Source organism: Carcharodon carcharias, chromosome 16 (genome assembly GCF_017639515.1).
Source record: "Carcharodon carcharias isolate sCarCar2 chromosome 16, sCarCar2.pri, whole genome shotgun sequence".
Taxonomy (NCBI): Eukaryota; Metazoa; Chordata; class Chondrichthyes; order Lamniformes; family Lamnidae; genus Carcharodon; species Carcharodon carcharias.
Window position 1 is genome coordinate 32099346 of NC_054482.1, and position 27099 is coordinate 32126444.

General features: G+C 43.8%; 1 protein-coding gene across 3 annotated transcripts in view; it reads right to left on the reverse strand.

Annotated features, from left to right (window-relative positions):
• cep350 (centrosomal protein 350) overlaps window positions 1–27099 on the reverse strand; it is a 217244-nt gene that overhangs the window by 114503 nt on the left and 75642 nt on the right. For 2 of the 3 annotated variants that reach the window (XM_041207880.1, XM_041207878.1), the window contains exons 9-15: window positions 23864–24004; window positions 18553–19202; window positions 17134–17255; window positions 9137–10191; window positions 8369–8519; window positions 3233–3387; window positions 2190–2388 (exon numbers count right to left, since the gene is read on the reverse strand). In XM_041207880.1, coding sequence (XP_041063814.1) covers window positions 2190–2388; window positions 3233–3387; window positions 8369–8519; window positions 9137–10191; window positions 17134–17255; window positions 18553–19202; window positions 23864–24004 — 2473 coding nt within the window. The remainder of the gene's footprint in view (window positions 1–2189; window positions 2389–3232; window positions 3388–8368; window positions 8520–9136; window positions 10192–17133; window positions 17256–18552; window positions 19203–23863; window positions 24005–27099) is intronic. The other variant, XM_041207879.1, reaches the window with a different exon arrangement.

Sequence of the window (27099 nt, forward strand, 5' to 3'; positions counted from 1 at the left end):
TCAAAATTTGCAGATGGTACAAAGATTGGAAATGTTGTCAACTGCGATGGGCATAGTCTTGAACGTCAAAAGGACAGACATGTCGACGGACTGGGCAAACAAGTGGCAGGTGAAGTTCAATGCAGAGAATTATGAGGTGGTCCATTTTGGCAGGAAGAATATGGTGAGACAGTATAAAATAAAGGGAGAGCCTCTAAAGGAGGTGCAGGAACAGAGGGACTTCAGAGTGTATGTACCTAGGTTACTGAAGATGGCAGGGCATGTTGACAGCACTTAATGAAGCATATAGTACCTTGGGCTTTATTAATAGGGGCATTGGGCGCAGGAGTAAAGAGGTCATGGTGAACTTGTATAAGACACTGGTTACACCTCATAAGTACTGTGTCCAGTTCTGAGGAAGGGTGTGAAGGCAGTACAAAGGAGATTGACAAGAATGATTCCAGAGATAAACAACTGTAGCAACGATAGATTGAAAAGGTTGAGACTCTTTTCCTTGGAGAAAAGAAGGTTGAGGAGAAGGTTTGGTGTTCAAGATCCTCAGGGGTATGGACAGGGTAAATAGTGAGAAACTGTTCCTACTCAAGACAGCATCAAGAACCAGAGGGCATAGATTCAAAACAATTGGGAAAAGGAGTAAATGTGATGTGAGGAAATTTTTTTTTCACTCAGAGGGTGGTTGGAGTCTGGAATGAACTTCTTGAAAGGGTGGTGGAGGCAGGTTCAAACAAGGTATTCAAAAGGGAATTGGATTGCTACCGGAAAAGAAATAATGTGCAAGGTTATGGGGATAAGACAAAGGAGTGGGAGTAGGCGGAATGCTCTTTCAGAGCCAATGTAGACTAGACGGGCTGAATGGCCTCTTTCTGCGCTGTAAAAATCGTGTGATGTTAACTTTTTGTGCTCCGTGTGCAAAGACGATCAAATCTCTGAAAACTAACTTCAATAGTTCCTCATTTTCTTAAAAAATAAAATTTCTTCTTTTCTTACCTATCAAAGCGAATAACCTAACATTTCCTCCATATCTGCCACCATCTTGTCCAAACCCATAACCTCTCTACATGCCTTTGCAGACTCTTTGGGTCCCCCTCGCAGCTGCTTGTTCTCCCACCTAGCTTTGCATCATCAGCAAACTTAGATGTATTAACAAAGCAAAAACAGAAATACCTGGAAAAACTCAGCAGGTCTGGCAGCATTGGCGGAGAACAAAGTTGACGTTTCGAGTCCTCATGACCCTTCAACAGAACTAAGTAAAAATAGGAGAGGGGTGAAATATAAGCTGGTTTAAGGTCTTATATTTCAACCCTCTCCTATTTTTACTTAGTTCTGTTGAAGGGTCATGAGGACTCGAAACGTCAACTTTGTTCTTCTCCGCCGATGCTGCCAGACCTGCTGAGTTTTTCCAGGTATTTCTATTTTTGTTTTGGATTTCCAGCATCCGCAGTTTTTTGTTTTTATCTTGGATGTATTATTCTCGGTCCCTTCATATAAATTATCAATATAGATTGCAAATAGCTGAGGCCCGAGAAAGGGTTCTTGCAGAAACGCATTAGATTGAGACTGCCAATCTGAAAATGACCCAATTATTCCTGCTGATTTTTGTCCTTTAACCCATCCAATATCCATGTTAATTTAAGTAACCAAACCCCAGAACCCTTAACTTGTGTTACACCTTAAATTCTCAAAAGGCTCTGGATAAATATACATCATGCACTGGTTCCCAATGATTTCCCTTTCATAAAACTATGCTGACTCTGACCAATCATTTTTTTAAGGATCTTGATACCATTTGCTTAATAACAGATTCCAGCATTTTCCCACCGCTGGTGTCAGGCTATCTGGCATGTCGGTTCCCATTTTTTTCTCCACCTCCTTTCTTGAATAGTGGTGTTACGTTTGCTAACTTCCAACCCACTCAGACTTTCCAGAATCAAGAGAGTCCTGGGAGACCAAGGCCCATGCATCCACTACCTCTGCAGCCACCTCTTTTAGAACCCTAAGAGGTAGGGCATCAGATCCAGGGGATTTGCTAGCTTTTGGTCCCATTAATTTGTCCAGTACATTTTCTTCACTAATATTATTTAAGTTCCTCAAATATAAGTTGCTTACTCCTTAAATTTCCTCATAAATCCCTTATACATCCAAGTTCATTACACCCAGCCATTTTTCAAGCACACTCTGGTAGACCATACCTAGTTGGGGAATGAATGATTGGTTCTTCCACAGAGTCGTTTGCGTCTTTCATTTGCTCAAGATCTACGGCTAAGCCTTGACCCAGGCCTGGTATCCTTCCCTCAGGGGAGCTCCGCTCTGAAATACTGGCAGATGCCCAGGTCACATCATCCACAGGAGAATGCCGCACACTCCCAGCAACATCAGCACCTGCCAAAGCTAAAAGATGTACAGGTCAGTAGCATAATTCATGCAGGGTCGGCTGATCTCACCTGTTCCCACAAACCTACTGAAAATTACTGAATTTATTTGCAATGAAAATACAATAGTTAATCCCTGCCAAACTCAATCCCCACCATCTAATAACGTGCACTTCTTTCGACGTAGGTGTCACTGAATAGCGACCAAGAGCAAGGCCCTCCTTGGTTTTTACTGCTCTTATCCAGACACATGAGAGCGAAAAGAAGTGTCATCCCCTGCTTTGTGTCTGAGAGCAGCAAGCTGAACACAAGTACAGCACTGTAGGTCAGAAATAGTCACGTACTCAGACATCAATTTACAAAACTAACAGGAGGGGGGTCTAAATGGGATGGGTGGAGACAAGGAGGGCTGAATGGAGTGAGTGGATGGGTGGGTGGTACGGCGACAGAAGGGGCAGACTGGGGCCAGGTGGGGTGAGAGGTGCGGACTGGGGTAGGACTGGCATAGAGGGGACGAGAGTGGGGCGGAAGAAAGAGGCGAGGCCACATGGACTGTGAGGGGGCGAAGGGTGGGGCAGAGGGGAAGGGGCAAGGGAGGGAGCAGAGGGGGGAAGGGGTGAAGGGAGGAGCTTAGGGGTGGACTTCAAAGGAGGCAGCGGAGAGATGGTGGGCGAAGGCAGCAAGGGGAGGGGGCAACGAGGGGAGGGGGCGACGAGGGGAGGGGAGGGCAGGAGGGCGAAGGCGGCATGAAGGTGGAGGCAAGCTAACAGAACAGAAGTACTCTGGGAATGTGAGTGGAAATATCCAGACGGACAGATTGAGGTAGATGCACACCACTCTCATGGTAGCTGCAGATCGCTTACCATCCATTTTCATTTTCTTTCCTGAAGAGCCTGAGGATCGGGAGGAGGTAGTGGAACGCTGTCCTGAGAACCGCTGGGATATCTCGCCGAGCCTTCCATCATGAGATCTTTTGCTGGGAAGCTCTCCCTGGGCATTGGATGGACTGCTGGCACTGCTGAAGAAGCACAAAAGGAAGAGATTAATCCACTGTGCTGTTTCCAAACACGGAGCTTTTGTTTATAATGTCCAATTAATCTGAGAGGTAACGACAGACATTGAATTAGCTCCTGAAAAAGTTGAAGATTACTCTTCAGGTTTTACTCTGGATATCCAAGGGCTGATTCAGTGACAAAACAACAACTTTCATTTATATAACACTTCACAGATTGTCTTAGAAGGAGAAGAGGGAGGTGGAGGTGGTAAGGCCTTGGGGGGGGGGGGGGGGGGGGGGGGGGGGGGGGCGGGATGATGCCAAAACTCTCTAGAATTGGGGGAAGGTCCCATTAGATTTGAAGATAGGAAATATAACTCCATTATTCAAAAAGGGAGGGAGACAAAGCAGGAAACTACAGGCCAGTTAGCTTAACATTTGTTGTAGGGGAAATGTTAAAGCTATTATTAAGAAGTAAGTTATAGCAGGACACTTCGATAAGTTCAAGGTAATCAAGAGGAGTGAATTTGGTTTTGTGAAAGGGAAATTGTGTTTAACCAACTTATTGGAGTTCTTTGAGGAAGTAACATGTGCTGTGGTAAAGGGGAACCAGGAATTGTACTGTACTTAAGATTCCCAGAAGGCATTTTATAAAGTGCACCAAAGGTTATTGCGGAAAATAAAAGCTCATAGCATGGGGATAACATATTGGCATGGATAGAAGATTGGCTGGCTAACAGGAAGCAGAGAGTAGGAATAAATAGGTCTTTTTTCAGGTTGGCGGGATTTAACGAGTGGTGTGCCACAGGGATCAATGCTGGGACAAAAGGCTAGTATGTAGGTACAGCAAATAATTAGGAAAGCTAATAGAATGTTATCATTTATTGCCAGGGGAATTAAATACAAAAGCAGGGAGGTTATGCTTCAGTTGCACAGGGCACAAGTGAGACCACATTTGGAGTACTGTGTACAGCATTGGTCACCTTATTTAAGGAAGGATGTAAATGCATTAGCAGTTCAGAGAAGGTTTACCAGACTAATACTTGGAATGGGTGGGCTGTCTTATGAGGAATGGTTGGACAGACTAGGCTTGCATAAACTAGAGTTTTGAAGAGTAAGGGGCAACTTGATTGAAACATTTAAGATCCTGAGGGGTCTTGACAGGGTGAATGTGGAGAGGATGTTTCCTCTTGTGGAAAAATCTAGAACTAGGGGTCACTATTTAAAAATAAGTGGGCACCCATTTAAAACAGAGATGAGGTGAAATTTTTTTCTCTCAGCAAGTTGAGTGTCTTTGGAACTCTCTTCCTGAAAAGGCAGTGATAGCAGAGTCTTGGAATATTTTTAAGGCAGAGGAGGATAGATTCTTGGTAAGCAAGGGGGTGACAGGTTATTAGGGGTAGGTTTCAGGAATGCAGATTTCAGGTTACTATCAGATCAGCCATGATATGAAATGGTGGAACAGGCCTGAGTGACTGAATGGCGGACTGCTCCTTGTTCATATGCTTAAAACCTATTCAGCTGAAGGCACAGCTGCCTATCTCCACGACAAAGGAAATAACAAGACAACCGAGTTGGAGGAGCACAGAGATCTTGAAAGATTACAAGGCTGGAGGAGGTTTCAGAGATTGGGGTGAGGCAACAAATGGATTTGAAAACAAGGATGAACCGTTTAAAATTCAGGTGTTGCCAGACCAGGAGCCAACGCAGGTCAGTGAGCTCAGGGGATAGTGGTGGCCTGTTAGCCTGAGGAGCTCCAACCACTAAGACACTACAGGGTTGTTTTGAATTGATATTTGTGGACAGAAACCCTGTAGAATCAGGTGGAATGCCAGTTATGCACATTGCCCAGTGGAGTACAAAATAGGGCAAATGCAACACTGCGCCCGCTCCCATCTGCTTCCTGACAAGCAAGTTAGGTTAAAATTTTCCATGACACCTCCAGTTGAACTTTTACCATTGTCAGGTTGCCATTAGTATTGCAGAGCTAACCCGACAGTAGCTTACTATGGGATCACATAACTAGCAAGTTCCATGTCTCTCTCAATACTAACACGCTGCACTCGTGTACTATTTAGTGCCAGGGTAATGGACAAATAAGTGGAAAAGTGTCCCTAAGTCATAAAAAGATCTTGAAATGATGAGCACCGAGACCAGTCAGCTCCTGAAAATGACAACTGATTAACATTTCCAGCAAAGGGCCTTTATCAGAACAGATGGCCAGTCAGAGCTGGACTGAGATTCTCCATCAAAACTCGGCAAGAGCTCCAAGTTATCTTCAGCAGCACTCACATATGATTCTCCAACATTTCTGATGTACATTAGAGCAATCAAGTCCCCAAAACTGCTACAAAGTGAGTGCAACTTTTTTTTTTTGCTATTTCAATATCTCAGGAAAGCTTGAGCCGACCAACGATCGCGCACTGCAGTCCCATAACATAACGCAGGCAGAAATCACGGCGGGGTCAAGCCTTAGAAGCAGTCTAAACCAACAAAACACCGGGTTCCATGGCGGGTCAGTCATGGCAATCTCCATCCTCCACATCAACAGCAAGTGGCGAGGACAACAGCATGTTTGTGACCAAATCATCGCCGCCAGAGTGACGGGATTTAAAGTCATCACCACCAGAGTGACGGGGATTAAATCATCACCACCAGAGTGACGGGGATTAAATCATCACCACCAGAGTGACGGGGATTAAATCATCACCACCAGAGTGACGGGGATTAAATCATCACCACCAGAGTGACGGGGATTAAATCATCACCACCAGAGAGATGGGATTTAAAACATCACCACCAGAGTGACGGGATTTAAAACCATCACCACCAGAGTGACAGGGATTTAAAACCATCACCACCAGAGTGACGGGGATTAAATCGTCACCACCAGAGTGACGGGGATTAAATCATCACCACCAGAGCGACGGGATTTAAAACATCACCACCAGAGTGACAGGGATTTAAAACCATCACCACCAGAGTGACAGGGATTTAAAACCATCACCACCAGAGTGATGGGGATTAAATCGTCACCACCAGAGTGACGGGGATTAAATCGTCACACCAGAGTGACGGGGATTAAATCGTCACCACCAGAGTGACGGGGATTAAATCGTCACCACCAGAGTGACAGGGATTAAATCATCACCACCAGAGTGACAGGGATTAAATCATCACCACCAGAGTGACGGGGTTTAAATCATCACCACCAGAGTGACGGGGTTTAAATCATCACCACCAGAATGACGGGGTTTAAATCATCACTACCAGAGTGACGAGGATTAAATCATCACCACTAGAGTGACGGGGATTAAATCATCACCACCAGAGTGACAGGATTTAAATCATCACCGCCAGAGTGACGGGGATTAAATCATCACCACCAGAGTGACGGGATTTAAAATCACCATCACCAGAGTGACGGGGGATTAAATCATCACCACCAGAGTGACGGGGGATTAAATCATCACCACCAGAGTGACGGGGGATTAAATCATCAGTACCACCAGAATGACGGGGGATTAAATCATCAGTACCACCAGAGTGACGGGGATTAAATCATCAGTACCACCAGAGTGACGGGGATTAAATCATCAGTACCACCAGAGTGATGGGGATTAAATCATCAGTACCACCAGAGTGATGGGGATTAAATCATCAGTACCACCAGAGTGACGGGGATTAAATCAACCACCCTAGCATGCTGGGGTTTAGTGTTTGAGTGAGGTAAGTGAAGAATTCCTGGACTGATGAGAATATTTTCTTATCAACCAATTGAACACCTGATTGTGAGGCTGTAGGCATGTTTCTCTGCCACTCGGGGACACTGTTGAGCTATCTGTAAAGTACTAACAAGTGCTGCAGCAGTCTTGAGTCCATAGGACTGAGCCCTGTCATAGATGTGGAACATTTACATATATCATTGGAGCTTGTGATTATATGATAGCTTCCCTTCTGATGGTTAGTCAGCCTCAGTTGACATTTTTCTACGTAAAGCAAGTAGTGGAACAGTGGAAGTTACTTGTACTAGACAAGCCAATGCAATCTGAAAACTCACTCACTTATGCTCAGAAATCAACATGCTTATACTACTAAAAATACTAACCCCCAACAGCACTGGCCATTCACAATCAGAATTTTACAGCACAGAAGGCGTGCCTTTTAGTCCAAATCATTTGTACTGGCTCTGACAGTCACTTTCCTCAACACACTGTATATTTTCTCCCCTTCAAGTATATATCCCAATTCTGCTCAAGATATTACTTTTGAAAATCAACATCAGTGGCAGCAGTGTGTACCATCTACAAGATGCACTGCAGGAATTCATCAAGGCTCCTTAGAGAGCACCTTCCAAACCCACAACCACTATCACCTAGAAGGACAAGGGCAGCACACAGATGGGAACACCAACAGCTGGAAGTGCCCCTCCAAGTCACTCACCACCCTAACTTGGAAATATGTCATTGTTCCTTCACTGTTGCTGGGTCAAAATCCTGGAACTCCCTTCCTAACAGCACCGTGGGTGTACCTACACCACATGGACTGCAGCGGTTCAAGAAGACAGCTTACCACCACCTTCTCAAGAGCAACTAGGGATGGGCAATAAATGCTGGCTCAGCCAGAAAAACCCACATCCCATGAATGAATTAAAAAAAAATCTGGTTCCATCACTCTTTCAGGCAGTACATTCCAGATGGTTCCAATTTGCTGCATAAAAAAAACCTTAAATTTAAAACAAAAGCAAAATACTAATGGTGCTGGAAACCTGAAATCCAAATTTTGGGAGGGTGGGGAAAGAAAAACCTTCTTGTCTTACTACTACTCCATCTACCTTTGCACCACTAACTCTTGCCATTTAATCTCGCATGTTTCCATCCTATCACAAACTTTATCGTTTATTATTTTCTCACCCCCACCATACTTGGCAGTGCAGTAACCTGCTTGAGCAAGTGTCTTCATTTTGTGAGGAGGGTGCTCGCTCACACTACTGCCTACTCGTTACCTTTGGTATGATGGAATCTTCCTGTTCAAACTTGTGCTGCTCTGGGAGGAGAGGAAATCATCTTCATATGGAGCTACTTCTTCAGAGCTTGCTGCAGACAACAGGGGCTGCAGCGTTGGTGAGCCTCTGTCAGACTCGTCCTCCAAACCTCCTGTCAATAGAAAGCACAGTGTCACAAAGGCACATACAGTGACTTCCTCCAGGCCTTTTAAAGAAACCCCCTTCCCACACTATACACTTTTCATCACTGGGGGAAATAGACAATAGTAGTTAAGCCAATAAACAGGTTGGTCACAGACTAATGAATCTCTCTTGCAGACCTCCCCTCACCCTCCACTTCCTTATGTTAGCTGTTCCCCTCCTGTCAATGCTCACTGCCCCACTGTGTCACAGCTCAGGCACCCAACACCCCTCACACCTCGCTCACATCAGACGCCTCCCCCACAATGCTTTAGACACCAAGCACCCAATGACAGGCCTCAAGGTTCACATTCCCAACCGCTATCCAGTTACTTCTGCTGGAACATGCCCATGTGGACAGCAGTTGAGAACAGGATCCTGCTTGGTTGTTATAGCCCCCCAGTCAAAAGAGGCTGCTACCATTCTCTACCTTGATATGCATAAGTGCAATGTGTACCTGAATGACATGGTAGAAGGTACACATTCCACACCCCTAGCTTGTCAGAGGAGAAAAATGGATTGGTGGGGTCAGGGAGGGGTACATAATGCACCAAATAGATCAGCAGACACAGACATCCAACCCCTTACCTTTTCCATAGAACTGGTAACTCTTTGCAAAGATGTTAATCACACTGTGAGGACTTCCCTTGGTTAGCTCTTCCCATGGTGCTCTGTTCTTGCCTCCCTCTGGATGTAGTTGCAGGGGCTGGTACTTCTCTGCTTCTTTTTGGAATTCTGCAACTGGCCTGGAGATGCTTGATTCTCCTGCACAGAATTCCTTATCCCTTAACTTTTCCGTTAATTTGATGGGGTCTCTACAGCTTGGTAGACCATCCTCCTCAGAGAGGCTTCCTTCACTCAGTAGTGGCCCTTCACTGATCGACCCCCCACTAGAATGGGGGGAATCAAATGGATTCCTCTCCCTGCTGAGCTTTTGCAGGTCTTGCTCCAGGGCCTCAAGTGACCTCTTGTAAGTGTTTTCCCAGCTCACTTCTTGGTACCTGTCAGTCCCTGAAGTCCTGACCTCTGTGGCCACCGCCGCTGCAGAGGCTTGGCAACGGGTTGACTCGCCAACCTTTTTGTATTCATACAGATTGCAGACTCCCGGCAGCTGATCCTCGTAGGTTGTGTGGCCTACGCTGGCTCCTCGGATTCGCCGAATTCTGGGAGAGATGTCATCCTCACCGCTGTCATGGACAGGAGGACTGGCAGGCTTTGCCCAGCGTCCATCGTCCCATGCAGTCTGGAGCACATCGTGCTCTGAGCTCTGCGCAGCTCCATAGTTGATGCCTGCGCCTGCAAGTCTTTTGGCTCCACTCTCAATCCGGTTGGAGAGGGAGGCCGCCATTGCCTTCAGTGCCTCAATGCGGTCTAATCTGCTTTTGTGCGGGGCTGTGGCCTTTTGTGCCCCTGCTGTGTAGTCATATGGTGAGGAGCCGGAGGATGGGTATTGCAGAGAAAACACCTGCCCTTTCGACGGAGATTCCTTCCTATTTGCCACTGCTTCCAAATCCTTTGGCAACAAACCTCGAGGTTCCAGATTTGGTGGGTGCAAGAAAAGGTTGCCTGCACTGTGAGGTAGTGCTGGCTGAACTGCATGGTTGAGTCGATGAGCCGGCATCCAGGAGTCTAAATGGTCATTTCTGAAAAAGAAGCACAATATTTAGAAGCCAAAAATTACAACAGCTTTAATTCCTATTAGGGAGTCATGTCGGTGTGGTGCAAAGGTAGCACTTTCACCTCTAAGTTGGGAAGTTGTGGGCTCCAGTCCCGCTCCAGAGACTTGACTACATAATCTACATTAGCATATCAGTGCAGTACTAAGGGAGCACTGTACTGTCGGAGGTGCTATCCTTTTGATTTCATCTCAAAGGACCATAAATAAAAATCCCATAACATTATTCCGAAATGGGAAAGGAAGTTCTCCCTGGTGTCCTGGTCAATATTTATCCCTCAAATCAACATCACCCTATGATTCTATAACAAGAAAACAGATTATCTCATAATTATCACATCGCTGTTTGTGGGGCCTTGTTGTCCACAAATTGGATGCCATGTTTCCTACATTATAACAGTGAATTCACTCGAAAAGTGGGTCATTGATTGCGAGGCACTTTGGGATGTCCTCAGGTCATGAAAAGCATTATATAAAGGCAAGCCTTTCTTTATTTTTAGAACTGCATTGCCAAAGTTGTCCTAACTAAACAATACTCTCACATGCACTGTTTCAGCCTTTTAAATGTTTTTTTGGAAAGCCTGATTAAGGGGAGGAAGGAAGTGGGGAAGTAAGAGGCTGTCAAAGAGTAAATATACAAGTGAAAAGGGGCTTTTGGAAGGCAGCAGTTCCAGTTACTGCATGTTCCAGTGAGCTACTCCCTCACTCTCTTCTATTGCAAAGAGACTTGCACACTACTGAGAAAAGCACAAACAGATCAGATCCTTCGGTACCCTGAAAGCAAAATACTGCAGATGCTGAAGATGTGTTTATAAAAACAGAAAATGCTAGAAATACTCAGCAGGGCTGGCAGGTCTGTGGAGAGACGCACAATTAATGTTTCAAGTCCAACATGACTCTTCTTTGGAGCACCAAAGTGAGTTCCGAAGAAGAGTCATATTGGGCTCGAAACATTAACTCTTTCTCTTTCTGCCAGACTTGCTGAGTTTTTCCAGCATTTTCTGTTTTAATTTCTGGTTCTTCAGGTGTCAGTTCAGGTTCAGGCTCTGCAGCTTATCAGCTCAACGGTTAACACCAGCAGTAACTAATTCGTTTCAAACAGGTAACTGTGGGTGTGAAACCAACAGTGATCAGTAAACCTAGGCCATGATTCTCTCACTGCACTTAACTATATCTGGAACTTAGCAGCAATTTATTTAAGATAACTCTAGGGGTAAAAGTTTAAAAGTCAATGGATGCTAATTATTTCCCCAAAGGCTCCTGCGCAAACTTACGAAAATGTGCAAATCTCCAGTCACTTGTGAAAATGTGCATCTCCAGTTACTTGTGAAAACGTGCAATCTCCAGTCACAAAAGCCAAGTGGGTCCATTCTACAACAAATAAATTGAGCCTGAGGGGTATGGGCAGGGTAAAGAGTGAGAAACTGCTTCCACTCAAGAGAACATGAAGAACTAGAGGGCACAGATTCAAAATAATTGGCAAAAGGTGTAAATGTGTTGTGAGGAAAACAATTTTTCACCCAGAGGGTTGTTGAATTCTAGTTCAAGCTTCTTGAAAGGGTGGAGCCAGGTTCGATCGAGGTATTCAAAAAGGAATTGGATAGCTACCCAAAAAAGAGAAAATGTGCAAGGCTACAGGGATAAGGCAGGGGAGTGGGACTAGGTGGAATGTGCTTTCAGAGACCAAGTGCAGACTCAATGGGCCAAATGGCCTCCTCCTTGACTGTAAAAGATACTGTGATAAACACCCACTTCATAGCAGTGCGGAAAATTATTTAAAAATGTTGTTACCCAATCCGCTGCAACTAATCCTTGATCTTTCAAAACAACGATGACTCATTCAGGTTTTGCTTACTCGGCGTAAGGAAAATTTTTAAAAAGCAAAGATCAGAAATAATCTCTCAATACCACCATAATCTTTTACAAGGTGCGGCATTAATGCTAGCACAGGCCATCCAGGAAGTGCTTTTACGTAACGAGCAAACTATTGTCGACTGCTGCAATCATTATAAAATCTGAAGTGTGACACAGTCCCTCACTTTTGCTTTCAAAGACTTAATGCTAGGGCACAATGCAAGGGACATTTGAAAACAAATTATATGCGAGCTGGAGATACTGAAACTGAAAACCGAAACAAGTCTTGCTGCATTCATCGAGAATAGCCATTCGTTTGTCACATTTCAAGGTTAGTGCTGTGCTTGGGATATCATATGAGCATTTGGTAAAGATATCATGTAACTATATGTTATTGTAAAGCCTGCTATGGCCACATGTTGCACATGTAAATCAATGGCAAAAGTGGGTAACTCACTGGAACATGCAGTAACACTTCCTGGGAACATACCAGGATGAACAGTACATGCAGTTTGGAAAGGAAAACACAAAGATACCATTCGTGAATGTTTTAAAATATACCGATTTTAAGAGTTAGCATAGCACTTCCCAATTCAGTTCCTGGGTTAGATGCAGTCAACAAATCACCATTTCCCAAAGCAACTGCTGCCTGATAAACCAAGTTAGGATGCAGTGAAGCAAGAACAATGTAAACTTATAATTTTGTTATGCTTTCAATGTAGTAAAGAAACCCAAAGTGCTTCATAGGATGGTTTGCAAACAAATTGAGACACTGAGCTACACAAGGAAATAGCCAAAAACCTGGTTGGAGAGATAGGTTTGAAGGCAGAGAGGTTTAGAGGGGGAATTCCAGAGCTTCGAACCATGACAGCTGAAGGCACAACGACAAATAGTGGAGCTATTAAAATCAGGGATGTGCAAGAGGCCCGAATCAGAGGAACAGAGGTCTTGGAGGGTTGTAAAGCTGGAGGAGGTTACAATTGTGAGGAGGTGTGAGGCTATTGAGGAATTTGAAAGCAAGGATGAGAATTTTAAAACGCTGGACAAGAGGCCAATGTAAGTTAACAAGAACAGGGGTGATAGGCGAAAGGGTCACCTTACGACCAGAAGAGTTTTGGATGAGGTCATGCATAAGGAGGGTGAAAAGATAGGAGGCTGGCCAGGGAAGCATTGCAATAGTCGAGTCTAGAGTGGCAAAAGCACGAATAAGAGCTTCAGTCACAAATGAACTGAGGCAGGGGAGGGGATGGAGAGAGGAGATATAAACAGGGTTAATAAGAACATGCAGCCACAGGCTCGTCAGTCCAAGTACAAAGATGACAGCCATGACAGGGGTACAAGGGCCTAGAAATATATACATGCGGAGTACTAGAATCAGAGCTCTCCTCCACACAGTCAGATGCCATGCTGTACTTGGGTCTCGATATTTAATGCCCGAATCTGGAAGCTTGCATGCTGAGTCATATCGGGAAACTGGTAACATTACTAAACAAAAATCCACGTAGTCACATTGAAGGACTTCTATTTTGGGCATAATTATAGCATTCTGCACTTATGACAGTGGTGTCTGAACACACTGGCCACACCTAGCTCAGATTTTAGTTTCCACTTCACAGCGTGAACTTTCTACAACAGGCAGTCAGAAAATTGGGTACCAAAAAATCTGAAGCTTTTTAATCAAGAAACTATTTCAAATTATCATTTTCTCTACATCAGTTTTATGTTTACTGCATATAATAGTGAAGTAAAGCCAAGCAATTGACTTTGAACTCCTGCCAGTAAATACAGCTGTAGAGCCATTTATTGAAAGAGAAAAGGTCCTTTATGGTTCAATGTATTGTCAAACATTGGCAGTTTCTTCCAATCCGTGCTGGAGAAGTCGTGTAATGGTGTGGCTAATATACAAAGCTTGGCAACCAGACAACTTGATGAGTGCAGTCCCAAGTTGGCTAATTTCAGACAAGACAGCAGTTAGGGTGACCTCAGCAGCCCTATTGAGTGAAAAATGAACTAGTCAGGATTCTTGCTTCTGAGAACCCTGCTGCTGTTAGCTGTCCCTCAATTTGAGGATGATGTCTACTTGGGGTCACAGATTTCTGCCATGACCTTCATGTGACCGAACAAGACAATTCTCGACCCACAGATCTTTGGGGCAGGGGGTTTCAGGAGTACAGGATTTACTTCCTTTTCTTTCCTTCTCTGCCTCATCGTTAAGACATTATGATTCAAAGCGTGATGCAGCTTGATGGACAAGTTGTCGCCATTTTGAACGATTGGTACCAAGTTCCTCCCAGTCATTAATATCCATGCTGCCATGCTTCAAGAAGAACTTCGAAGTGTCTTTGTAGCGCTTTTTTTGTCCTCCCCTCGAACATTGGCCATTTGAGAGTTAAGAAAACAGGACCCGGCGGGGAGGTGGTTTTCAGTCATCAGGACACAGTGTCAAGTCCATTGAAAAGGACATTAGCGTTTGTTTGACAGTCCTCCCATTGAATCCGGAGGATGTGGTGGAGGCATTGCTGGTGGAATTTCTTGAGCACTCTTATATGTCACTGATACACAGTCCAGACCTCATTACAGTACAGGAGTGTGGTGACAACAACCGCTCCGCAGACCTTTGCTGACTTGCAGAGGTCTTCGTTGTCAAACACTCGCTGCATTAGTTGGTAGAAAGCTGAACTAATGCAGCTAGGTGTGTTGGATCTCCTTGTCAATGGTAACCTTTTGAGAGAAGTGGCTGCCAAAGTATTGGAAGTGCTCGACATATTCCAGAGTGTGTCCAACACATTTGGGAAGTGGAATATGTGGCTGACCAGGTATGGGTTGATATGCGAGTTTTGTTTTGGCAACGTTCAAGGACAGGCTGAGTTTCTTCCACTGTATGCAGAATTGAAGACATCAGGAGTGGCTTGCAAATCTTGTGTGGGTGGGCAATAACACTGTAGTCATCCACAGACTATAGATCATGTATGTCTCCAGTGATCAGTTTAGTTTGGGCACAGAGGCAACTGAGATTAAAGAATTTTCCATCCAGGCAATATTTAATACTGACATTAGAGGGCAGTTGATCTTTGATGAGCTGACTAGCCAGTCAGGTAGATTGTAAATAATATGGGGGCTATCACGGAGCCTCGGTCTGGATTTCGAAGGCATGTGTTTCAGATCTCCCACGTAAGACAGTGCGGCCGCTGCTGCAAAGTGGGAATAAATGGAGTGGGGACAGGGCACGATTTAGTTGTGATACTCTACAAGACTTGAACAGCATACCAAAGTCTTTAGGAGAGAGTTTGAAAAATTACAGCAACCAGCAAGTATAAACACAGGACATTTCCAAGCCTGCTGCCCTTCTCATTGAAAGCTAACATGCTAGGAGTTTATTTCTTCCATGTTCCTCTTGCATTTTGATTTGCCTTATTCGATTTTACCCCATCTCCTGACACAGTGGACTCAGACCACACATTCCAGATGGTGTTTAGAACTCCTTTTGTAAGGAGTTGCCTATGCTGCCACATAAGACTTGAATAAGCACAAGTTAAATGAATACAATGTCATCTCCACAGATGAAAAGATATTTAATAACTTCCACATTCTCTTGGTTTGCGGACACAGACATTCTTCGTCATCTCTATCTGCACTAATTGTATTCATCTAAACTCGTCTAGATCAAATACTTACCCAAGCATGCAGCTAAATTATACAATATCACCTTTTGTCCGGAATTCCCTCCCTAAAGCCCTCTGATTCTCTTCTTCTCCCATTTGTCAGATACTCCTTGAAGCCTACCTGTTTGACAAAGTTTATAGCCACCTAATGGCTAATATCTCAGGTGGTTCAGCATCAGGTTTTGCCCAATAACACTCTGCTGGTGTGCCTCGAGTTATTTTACCACGTTAAAGGCACTATATAAATGTTAGCTGTTGCTAAATAGTTCTTGCACATTACTTGGCCAAAAATCTTTCATTACAAAGGTGCAAAACCAAGTTCCCCTGCATTACAAACATAAAGCATTACATAGCAGATGAATGAGTAACCAGGCTATATAGTAAGTGGAACAGAATTAACACAAGACATTGTCAAGCAAGACGAATCATTTTCAAATTTGAGACAATTTGGAGAAGCACTTTTAAAAGCAGAAAGAACTTTAGAGGGGTTCTGCTGGGCTTTAATAATGTACCATGCAAATCAGTGCAATGGATGGATGGAGTGGGTGAGGAGAAAGGCAAGTTGAATAATCCTAAGTGAAAAAGAGATGACCAATAAATAAATATGGGACAAAAGACAGGACCATATGTGAACCAGGGAGGGTTATTTTGAGGGAGTTCTGGAAAATAATACCAAGGCATACCTGAGGTAAAGATTTGTTCACCGCAGCCTAAGGCAGTACCCAAAACATTAAGGCTGATGCCAGGTTAAAAATTACGAGGGATGACTCAAGCTGAGGTTCTTCAGCCTCAAAGACAGTCCTCTCAGAAAGGGGCTCACACTTAAGTAAGCCTAAAATATTCGGATATCCCAGGGCAGCAGGACAAGAGGATGCAAGAGCAGGGAAAATTCCAAACAGATGGTGTTTATTTATGCACAAGCTGACCAACGGTTAGAGCAGGCTGCAGGGAAAGGTGATTGAGGCCAACCTACTAGGCTCACTCAATAAACAGGAAATCACTGTGACAGGAAGTAGGGTTTGAAAACCAAATAGCATTATTCTGGTAAACTCAAGATATTAGGCCAACAGGACAAGACCGTGAATTTAAATAAATAAATAAACAAACTGTAAGTAGGTACATGATTTGTTTGATAAGGAATAATGCAGGATTGTAGAATTAAAGACATTAGGAATCCTCAAAAAGCAACTGGAGTTTTATCACTTTGATTTATTTTCAATACATGTCTGGATTGTTCATTCCTTTGGCTTCACACTAACTTTGTTTTTGATTGGATTCATAGATTATGCCTATTTGAAAGGAGGCTGTGTGGAGTTCAGCTCCAGGGCAGATTTTGATCCTCTAGGATGCACTTGGGTTGAAATACATTTAACTATATGAGTGTATCTCCTTACCTGCCTGCAGGATGTGAAGGCTCAGACAGAGACATGTCGCTACTCGACGAGGCGCTAAGGGGCCGCTCCTGACCTTTGTTTTCTTTATCAGACTCCCCTGAAGGCTGGTAGACAGTCCTTGACTGGACAAAGTCACAAGAAAACATTTCTTTATTAGAAACAGCTAAACAGTATGTAAACCACTGTCAAAGGCTACCTCTTAATAGGATGTGGTCCAACATGCCACAGAGTTGAACGCAACTTGCACATAAGTTTAGCCATTCATTGCCAGATCTGACAGGACCACATTAAGCACCATTGGGCCCATTCTCATCTAACAAAACTGCTTAATACTCCAGAATGACCCAGGAATGCAAAGATAACCCTAATTTCTTTCTTCAGTACCAACCATGCTCCCATCCCCTTGACCTTCAACAATAAATGCAAGTAGTGCTCGGGATTCTTTGTCACTAAGATTGAGATCATCCGTTCAGCTGTTTCTGGTATTGTCACAGCTTCCCTTCCTCCCAACTCCAAACCTCTGCTTTGCCACCATGCCAAACATTCCTATGGCTCCCTCTGCCCTGGCCCCTAGTCTTGTTCTTGTTTCTCTCCTATATCCCCTCATGCCCTCTCTGAACTCATTTTGTGAAACCCACCTTCTGTCTTATCAACCCAAGTTCAACTAAACGGCTAATTACTCTATTTCCATTCCCATCCTAGCTGATGTTCAGAGTTTCCTTCTTTGCCCCACACCAAATCTCCTTTTCTCTACATGTAACCAGCTCCTAAATCCATGCCCATCCTTCCTGCAGGTCTGTATGTTTGAATCTCTCCAAACAAGTTGCCATAGCACAGAAACTTCCCTAATCAGTCACAAATGAGATTCTGCAACTGTCTTCTTCACTTCTCTGGTCTGGAGATTCTTCCACCACATTCAGCTCCTTTAGGACATTCCTCAGTACCCATTTCCTTGGCCAAGAGTTTAGTTACCTGTTTTAATATCTCTTCCTTTAATTTAGTGTCAATTTTTGTCTGATTACTCTTTTGAAAGATCCTGGGGAGGTTTTCTACATTAAAGCTGCTATATAAATGCAAATTTCTGTTATCAGGATCTACACCTTCAGTGACAACACAGCTGGTTAAACAACACCTCACACCTGCTGCCTGACAGCAACAAATTTAATAAAGATACATTAAACTTACAATTAAACAAAGCTTTTGACTGGATCTGGCACTGTATACTCTTATATCTTGTTACATTACATGCCAACTTAGTTGACAGTTCTGAAATATCTGAATTTGCAGGAATGCCCTAGGGCTCTGCTCTCTCTCCTGCGTTCCTATGCAGCCTCTTCCATTCATCACTGTCAGCTGAATTTAGGGAAATTCTTAATTAGAATATAAAACAGTGCAGCACTACACAAAGAGAATGATCACCTGTCTCTCCTCCTGGGCTGCCTGGTGGTGAGGCGGGTCATCGACCTTTACCGGCTCTGACACATATTTCGAGAACGTCTCCTGGAAACGTTTCTGGCACACGGCTTCCGGCCTGGGCTTTGAGAAGGCTTCTTTTTGCTTCCTGTAGAGCTCCTGCAGGCGTTTGTTCTTTTGTTCCAGTGCTTCCTTCTGGGCTTTCTTCTCCTCTGTCTGCCTCTTCTTCCTCTCTACCTGCTGCCGAGCAATGTATTGGCGCACCTCCTCGGCATCATAGTGCCGCAGCCGTTTCAGCTGCATTTCTGTACTCAGGTTGGGCTTCTCCTGCTTCCTTTTAACTGGGCTTACACTTCTCGAAGAGGCCCGGCCTCCAGTCGGCTTCTTACCATCTTCCAAACCCACCTTCTCTTCTGGATCTCGAGGGGATGCCTTGAGCTGAAGGTCATCGAGGATCCCTCGTACTTCCACTGGCAGCACATGCGTATTCAGCATATCCAGCTCATTCTGCTTCTCCTCCTTTCTCCGGTCAGTCTCTGGCTGCTGCTCAGCTCTCTGCCGCTCAGAACTTCTGGGCCTCAACTTCCTAGAAGTTTCAATCCTGGTGTCAGAGTCTGCTCTTGTGCAATTCCCTGTAGGAAGTGCATAAAGATAACCTTTAAGGAGAGAAGACCTAAATGAGGTGGGTAGATATACGCTGATCATGCTATTAATCCTGTGCACCACATGCATGAGGTTTTTATTATAACATGTGAGACAACCAAAGAATTACAAAATTAGGTCTGGCTGGCAATAATAAAGCCGTAACATAATTGAGAGGGTCAAATACCTGAGCAAAATAGGGGAGAAAAAAATGACTTTGAAATGAGATTCAATTACAGCCTTTCACTCGTTCAGTACCATTTCACAGAACTTTAAAACAAAAATCTACGTCAGTAACAACCAGCCGCAATGCTGAGGCCGAATTGAGGTAAAACAGAAGGCATACTGCCAACATAAAATGGCCTTGCCATTCGATACACATCATCGTTTTGCTCCATGACGAATTAAGCTGAGACAATTTTGTACAACTCATCCCTGGACAAAGAGTCTATGGAGAATTCTTCAGTTTTAAGGCACTCTCATTTTATAACAAAACAACCACCCTGTTCATTTTTCTGCTGGCAGGAGGGCAACACAGAGTTATACCTCCTGCGTGACTGCTCAGTGACAATACAGGTGGGGAATCACCCACAATGGTTCTAATGAAAATAACAGACACTTTAAAACAGACAAAGACTGCCTGAAAAGAGAGAGGCAGATGTGGACAGGTCACCAGTCGAGGTCCAAGATTACCCGTGGGTGGTGAGGTTTAATGAGATCAGGAGCCTTACACACTTTCCAATGGAGCTGCTCCAAGGTGCACTGGGACACTCCATATCATGACATTTTAAGGGAGGATAAACAAGTGGTCATCAGGTCTTACCTCATAACCACCCAGCATGTTAAAATGAACCCTTTCCTATCCACCTCCAAGACTAATCATTCCTTTGTAATCTTAATTGGACTGCTGGGTCTTCAAAATATCAACAATCCAAATCCAATCATCCTTTTTTCAGATAAGTGCAACAGTTTAATCAGGTCATAACCTAGTCCAGCAGGGCATCTAATATTATTTGCCATTAGTTAGACTTGCCCTTGCACTAATGGGTGCTTAAATATTTTGCAGGCAAGTTGATGAGAATTTAAGTTGTTAATGACACAGTAAGAGAAGCAACTTCCTGGATCTGAGTGAGCAGGGCCAGCAACTATAAATCTCCTTAACCAACCAGATGAATGGATTGTGAAATTAACAGCACAAGGGCTATGGAGTTGTTATACATTAGACTGGATGAATTTAATGTCAAATAATATAGAGAAAGAGAGGGAGGAAGAAAGATTGGTTAACAGAGGGAAGAGAGGCACAGGGGGGAAAAAAATTGGAATTTTAATTTAACATTTTTTTTAAATTTCCAACAATTAAAGCCTGAAGGAATGAGATTCCACATTGGTAGTAGCTAATTCTTAGCATCAGATAACTTATTTGGATGTAGCACTCATCATGTAGTTAAAAGGGGACATGGACTGGAACAGACAAAGCTTAAATTTCTATGATGTGTTTAGCTCATATCTAGTGCACAAACATAGCAATTGCATGCCATTTGTAATGAATTCTGCAGTTTGCAAGAAGCTTGCATCTTTGAGACATCCCTTGTCCAAAGTGATCCTAAGAGAATCCCTGAAAAGGAAGGGTTGGGAAGAAGTGTAATTAGATTTCCTGGCTGTGAGGTCATTTCTGAGAAGTGGCCTAAGGTTGCTTTGGAAATGAAAAATAGATAACAAAAATAAAAAGGGCAAATAGGAGCTAATTGGGAGTAACAAATTTCAGCCTGCTGTACTGCAAAGGAACACAGAACTGCTAGTGTCCTGGAGAAGCAAGCAGAGCTCTCCACAAAAAGGGTCAGTTTTTCTGTTTGTCAGAAGAAAGAGAGCTCCTGGAGCTGTTGGAAGAAGGGGCCGAAACCTAAAAGCAGTGGGAATAACTCAGGCACGCCAAAGAACCGGGTGTTTGTAGAAGAGGTGACCAGACTGCGAACTGGTGCATTGCTAGTTGGTTGGTTGAAAAGGAACTCTAGAAAGCTATGACATCAGGACTGTCGTGACCTGGGGGAGAGAGGGTTCATAGAAGTGTGCCTTGTTGGTGTTATTCACATCCAGGGAACTTAGATGGAATAAAGTTGCCAGTGAAAATGACTCAAAGACCAAATCCATTGAATAGGAAAAGTGAGGGGTCATTTGTACAGGAGGCACAGTTTACAGAACTTTGAGACTGCACGTGATGCCATATATATGCTGGGAGTAATGCTGAGTCATGTGAGAGATACCTTTGTTGTATCAACTATTTAAAGTAAAATTCTTCATTTCTGTTGAAATAAAATTAAGCATGATAGACAAAATGTTATGTTGATTTTGTGTTTGAGGCATTCAATACATCTGAATTGATGCAAGCAGCTGGAAGCCATTTTCATAAGTTAGCAGCAGAGCAATGCATTTCAGACATGGATATTTGGATATTTTAACCACGCATCTGCCCCGACCCAAAGTTACTGCACCATTTGCACATGTATAATGAGGATTATTAGCCTCACAATTACTTTGAGAGCAAATTCTGGTCCAAAATTTAATTACTTCACAAAGCACCACAACTGTGAGTCGTGCTGGTTCAGTGGTCTGGAAGAGTATTGCAGAATGCAGGTCTGAAAGGTCTCAGATTGAATCCTGGTTTCAACTTGATATTCTCACCTGGGAAGACATATATGTACTGCAATAGTTCAGCACACAAAATAAGAGCTTATGGTGTAGAGGGTAACATATTAGCACGGAGAGGATGGGTTAGCTAACAGGAAACAGTAGGCATAAATGGGTCATTTTCAGTCGAGAAGATGTAACAAGGAGAGTGCCAAAGAGATCAGTGCTGGGACCTCAACTATTTGCAATCTTTCTCAATGACTTGGATGATGGGACCGAATGCAAGGTGTTAAATTTGCTGATGACACAAAGATAGGTAGGAAAGTATGTAGTGAAGAAAGACATAAGGATTCTTCAAAGGGATATAGATAGAATAAATGAGTGGGCAAAAACTTGGCAGATGGTGAGTATAATGTGAGAAAATGTGAACTTGTCCACTTTAGCAGGGGGAACAGAAAAACAGCATATTAATTAAATGGAGAGAGATTGCAGAACTCTGAGATAAAGGAATCTAGGTATCCAGGTACACAAATCACGAAAAGTTGGTATGCAGGTGATTAGGAAGGCAAATGAAATGTGGTTGTTTATTGCATGGGGAATGGAATATAAAAGTAGGGATGTTTTGCTAAAGTTGTACAGGGCATTGGCAAGACCACATCGAGAGTCCTATATACAATCTTGCTCTTCTTATTTAAGGAAGGACATAATTGCATTCAAAGCAGTTCAACAAAAGTTCATTCAACTAATCCCTGGGACTGGGGTAGTTATCTTAAGAGGAAAGGTTGGACAGGGTGCATCTGTATCCACTGGAGTTCAGAAGAATGAGATATCATATTGAAACATAAGATCCTGAGGGGACTTGACAGGGACTTGACTGAAATATGTTTCCCCTTGTGGGAGACACTAGGATTAGGAGACACTGTTTCAAAATAAGGGGTCGCCTATTTAAGATGGAGGTGAGGAGAATTTATTTCCTCTTAGAAGGTTATTAGTCTGTGGACCTCTCTTCCCAAAGAGCAGTGAAGGCAGGGTCATTTGTCAAGGTAGAGGTAGAATAAGTCCCTTATTAGTCAAGAATCTGAAGGTATGGGGGGCAGACAGGAAAGTAGAGTTGAGGCCACAATCAGATCAGCCATGATCTTATCGAATAGTAGAGCAGGCTTCAGGGGCAAATGGCCTACTCCTGTTTCTAATTCCCATGTTTGTATGTTAGCACCTTTGGGTTTAGAGAGGAGTACAATAGCTAGCTCACGCTCACTAGTTAAAGCTGACCCAAAAATACTGTTCACTATGTGAAGTATTCAAATATCAGGGGACACAGATGAAACTGAGAGGAATAAGAAAATAAGTCAGGTGAAATTTGTTTTCAAGCTAGTGAAGCAAGTAATGATCAAAGCTCACTGATGTGTTCAAGAGGCTATTAGATGCATTTCTAGACAGACTTAGGTAACAGTAAGGCGCCAGGTAATTGGATGGGCTTCATTGGAATTCATGCCCTTTTTCCATTCTTAAAACCTGAATAAAATGGCTCACTTCTCAGAAATATCAATATAGCCCCTTCAATGCTGCACTAACCTAGGTCTTTGTAATTTATGGAATTCCATGCTTGTAGTAGCAGATATTTTATGTGTCAAGGCTTTAAGTAAATGATCAAATGTAGGCTATCGTTAACATCATAGGCTTTGCATGTTGCATTGGGGGATGGGAGCGGTGGGAGGGGAGAATAGAAAGAACTTAAGAACTGCTCCCATGAACAATGTGAATTGGAGGGTAGGTAGACGTAAAAAATTTTCATGACAGCAGATAAGTTACCCATTTTGGTTTAAACATATTTTAAACATGTCTCATTCCTAAAACCAAAACACAGCTAAATAAGGTTATCGGCACCTTATGCACTATTGACAAGGCCAATCAAAGCATTCAGCACACACAGGTTAGCGATCACGCAAGTAAATAATGTGAGCAGTTCCAACTCCATTTATGAGCACGGGTCAATGTATTCAAGAACATCAGCTGAGACAGAAGGTTTAAGCACTGATCAGCTACTCACTTGGCCTTTCATTCCTCTCTCTCCCAGCTCTTGGGCTGGGAGCCACCCCATTTTCCTTCACTGTCTTAGGTGCAGGTCCCAGAACCATCTTCACCAGCTTCTGACCTTCACGCCAGGAGGCTGTGCTGATAACATGGGCACCTAAAGAAATGAACAGCATCCACAAATTGAAGTTCTGAGATGCTAGAATTTGAATAATTTAGCAATGACTTGGCGATCATAAACTGTTCATTCTGCAAAATCTACAAAAGTCTTCACCAATGCGAATTCCATTAGTACAGTACACAAATGATCAAAATCCAACTGTAGAATTGTAGTGAAAGCCAACAGGGCCCTCTGAGCAATAGATTTAGAACGTCAAGCTTTCTGCAGCTTCATCACATCTAACCTTCTGTAAAGGCTAATGTTCAAGAGCTAAAGACTACAGCAAAACTATATTCAAGAAAAGCAGACTTATGTGCATGTCTCCCTTTTTCTGCAAAAGTATACTTTATTCATAAAATATCTGAAAGGATATCACAGAAAATGCAATAATATTCAAGTTTTCTACATAGATCATGTTGCACCCTAAGGTGCTTTTATAGAGGAACACTACAGACATTTCAAAATGGTCATAACAGACAGTGCAATGGTATTTAAGTTGTCTCAATAGATCATGCTGCACTCTTTGGTGCTTCAATACAATTATGATACATATAATATTCACTACATACATTCAATGCGAGTCATACAATCCGAGGGGTCTATACAATTCCCAGCCCCTCAGTGCACTATGGCTGAAAGGTCTTGGACAGCGACCTTTCCCCATTGTGCCGTTGTGGCAGCTGCCCCAAATTTTACTGCATCCCTCAGCACGTAGCCCTGGACTTTGGAATGTGCCAATCTGCAACACTCAGTTTGAGACAACTCTGCACTGAAAGGCCAACAAGTTTCAGGCAGACCAAAGAGCATCATTTACCAAGTTGAAGGTCTTCCAGCTGCAGTTCATGTTTGTTACGGTGTGTCCCCCTGGGAACAGCCATAGAACACAGAGTCCTGCATCAGAGAGCTGCTCGGGATGAACATCGCAAAAAACTACTGCAATTCTCTCCAGACCTTCTTTACAAAAGCATACTCCACAAGGAGGTGGACAACGTCTCTTCCCCAGCACAGTCGCCTTGAGGGCAACAATGCAGAGGGGGGTGAGACTCCCGGTGTGTAGGAAGGCTCTGACAGGGGTTTGGGGGGGGGGCTTTCACACCATCAGTCAAGCTACATCTTTGACAGTCTGCTCGGGGAACCATCCAACAGGACCCACTATCTCCTTTTCCTGCAGGGGCTCTGGGACATTGTTTGCCAATCACTGTCTGATGGACTTATGGTAAAAGGTGTTTCTCTGCGTTATTTTTTCCACGAGGGACAGGTAGTATGCATGATCGAACTACATGGAGTGTTACGCGGCAGCATGGCCAGCCCCATCCTTCGCAACACCAGGGACAGGTAGGACCTCAGCATGTAGTGACACTTGGTGTTTGTACCGAGGGTCTACGTACAGCCTGATGCAGCCACACACAAAGGTGGCCATCAGGATGAGGGCGATGTTGGGCATGTTTTATCCTCCGAGGTTTGTACATCGTGTCCCTGCGAACATGGTTCATTTTCGACCTCCAGATAAAGCAGATGATGGCTCGGTTGATCGCCACAGCACAGGAGTGAGGAATGGGCCAGTACGGCAACATCGAGAGTGCCTCACACCTGATGACCAGGTTCTTACCCGCAATGAGGAGGCAGTATCTGTCCCACATGCCTATTTTTTTTTCACCATGGCTAATAACTCCTTCCAATTTCTAACACATGCCCTGGTCCCCCGGAACCATATCCCCAGTGCCTTCAGGCAGCCTGACCTGACAGTGAAGGGGGCAAAGGGTTGGTCAGCCCAGTTTCTAAAGTCTCTCAGGAGATCATATCTATTCCCTCCAGCTTCTGCACTGCCATACAAGACCTGCTCTTCCAGAAATCCTCTCTTCCTAATCCCCATCATGTTCATTGTACCTTCAATTCAATCCCCAGCTCACCCTGTTCATCAACGTGAAGGCCCAGATGAGCTGAAATTTCTTTCAGTTCAATTATGCTAAACTAAAGTCACCTTTTCCAATTCCCACAGATGCCTTCATGCCTCTGATTCAGCTATCCACCCAGGGTGAGCCAAGTAGCATGCAACCTCAATACTGGCTCACCCTATCCTATGCTGTTACTCCTACACTATAGCCAGCCAGCTACCAAGATTACAAATTTTCATCTCCTGAACACTGCCCATTTAGTCCTACTTCTGCCTCTTTTAACAAAACTCCAATGCATTTACCATGGCTCAGATGGTACAGCACTCTTGCTTTTGAGACAGAAAGCTGAGGGTTTAAGTCGTACTTGTGGCACTTGAGCACATAATCTAGACTGACACGGAGTGCAGCACCAAGGGGATGCTGCACTATGAGAAGTGCTGTCTTTTGGATGAGATACAAACATATGAAATAGGAGCAGTAATAGGCCATTCGACCCCTTGAGCCTACTCCACCCTTCAAATAAGATCATGGCTGACCCGTTTGTGTTGAGTTCTGCATGTCCATTTGCCCCTGACAACCTTTGATTCCCTTGCCTCTCAAGAATCTATCTACCTCTCCCTTAAACATATTCAGTGACCCCGCTTCCACTGCCTTCTGAGGCAGAGAGTTCCAAAGTTGCACAACCTTCAGAAAATATTTCTCATCTCTGTCCTATAAGGACAATCCCTAATTTTAAAACAGTGCCCTTTAGCTCTGGACTCACCAACAAGAGGAATTGTCCTTCCCACGTCCACCTTGTCAAGACCATTCAGGATCTTATATACTTCAATCAAGTCACCCCTCGCTCTTTTAAACTCCAGTGGAAACAAGCCCAGTCTGTCCAACCTATCCTCATAAGACAACCCACTCATCTCGGGTACCAATCTAGTAAAACACCTCTGAACCACCTCCAATGTATTAATATCCTTCCTTAAATAAGGAGACCAAAACAGCACACATTATTCGAGATGTGGTTTCACCAATGCCCTGTATAACTGATGCATAACATCCTTTTTTCTGAGAGTTTGGAACTCTCTGCCTCAGAAGGCAGTGCAAGTAGGGTCACTGAGCATTAAGACAGAGGTAGATAGATTCTTGTTAGGCAAGGGAATCAAAGGTTATCGGGGGGTAGATGGGAATATAGAACTCAATACAAAC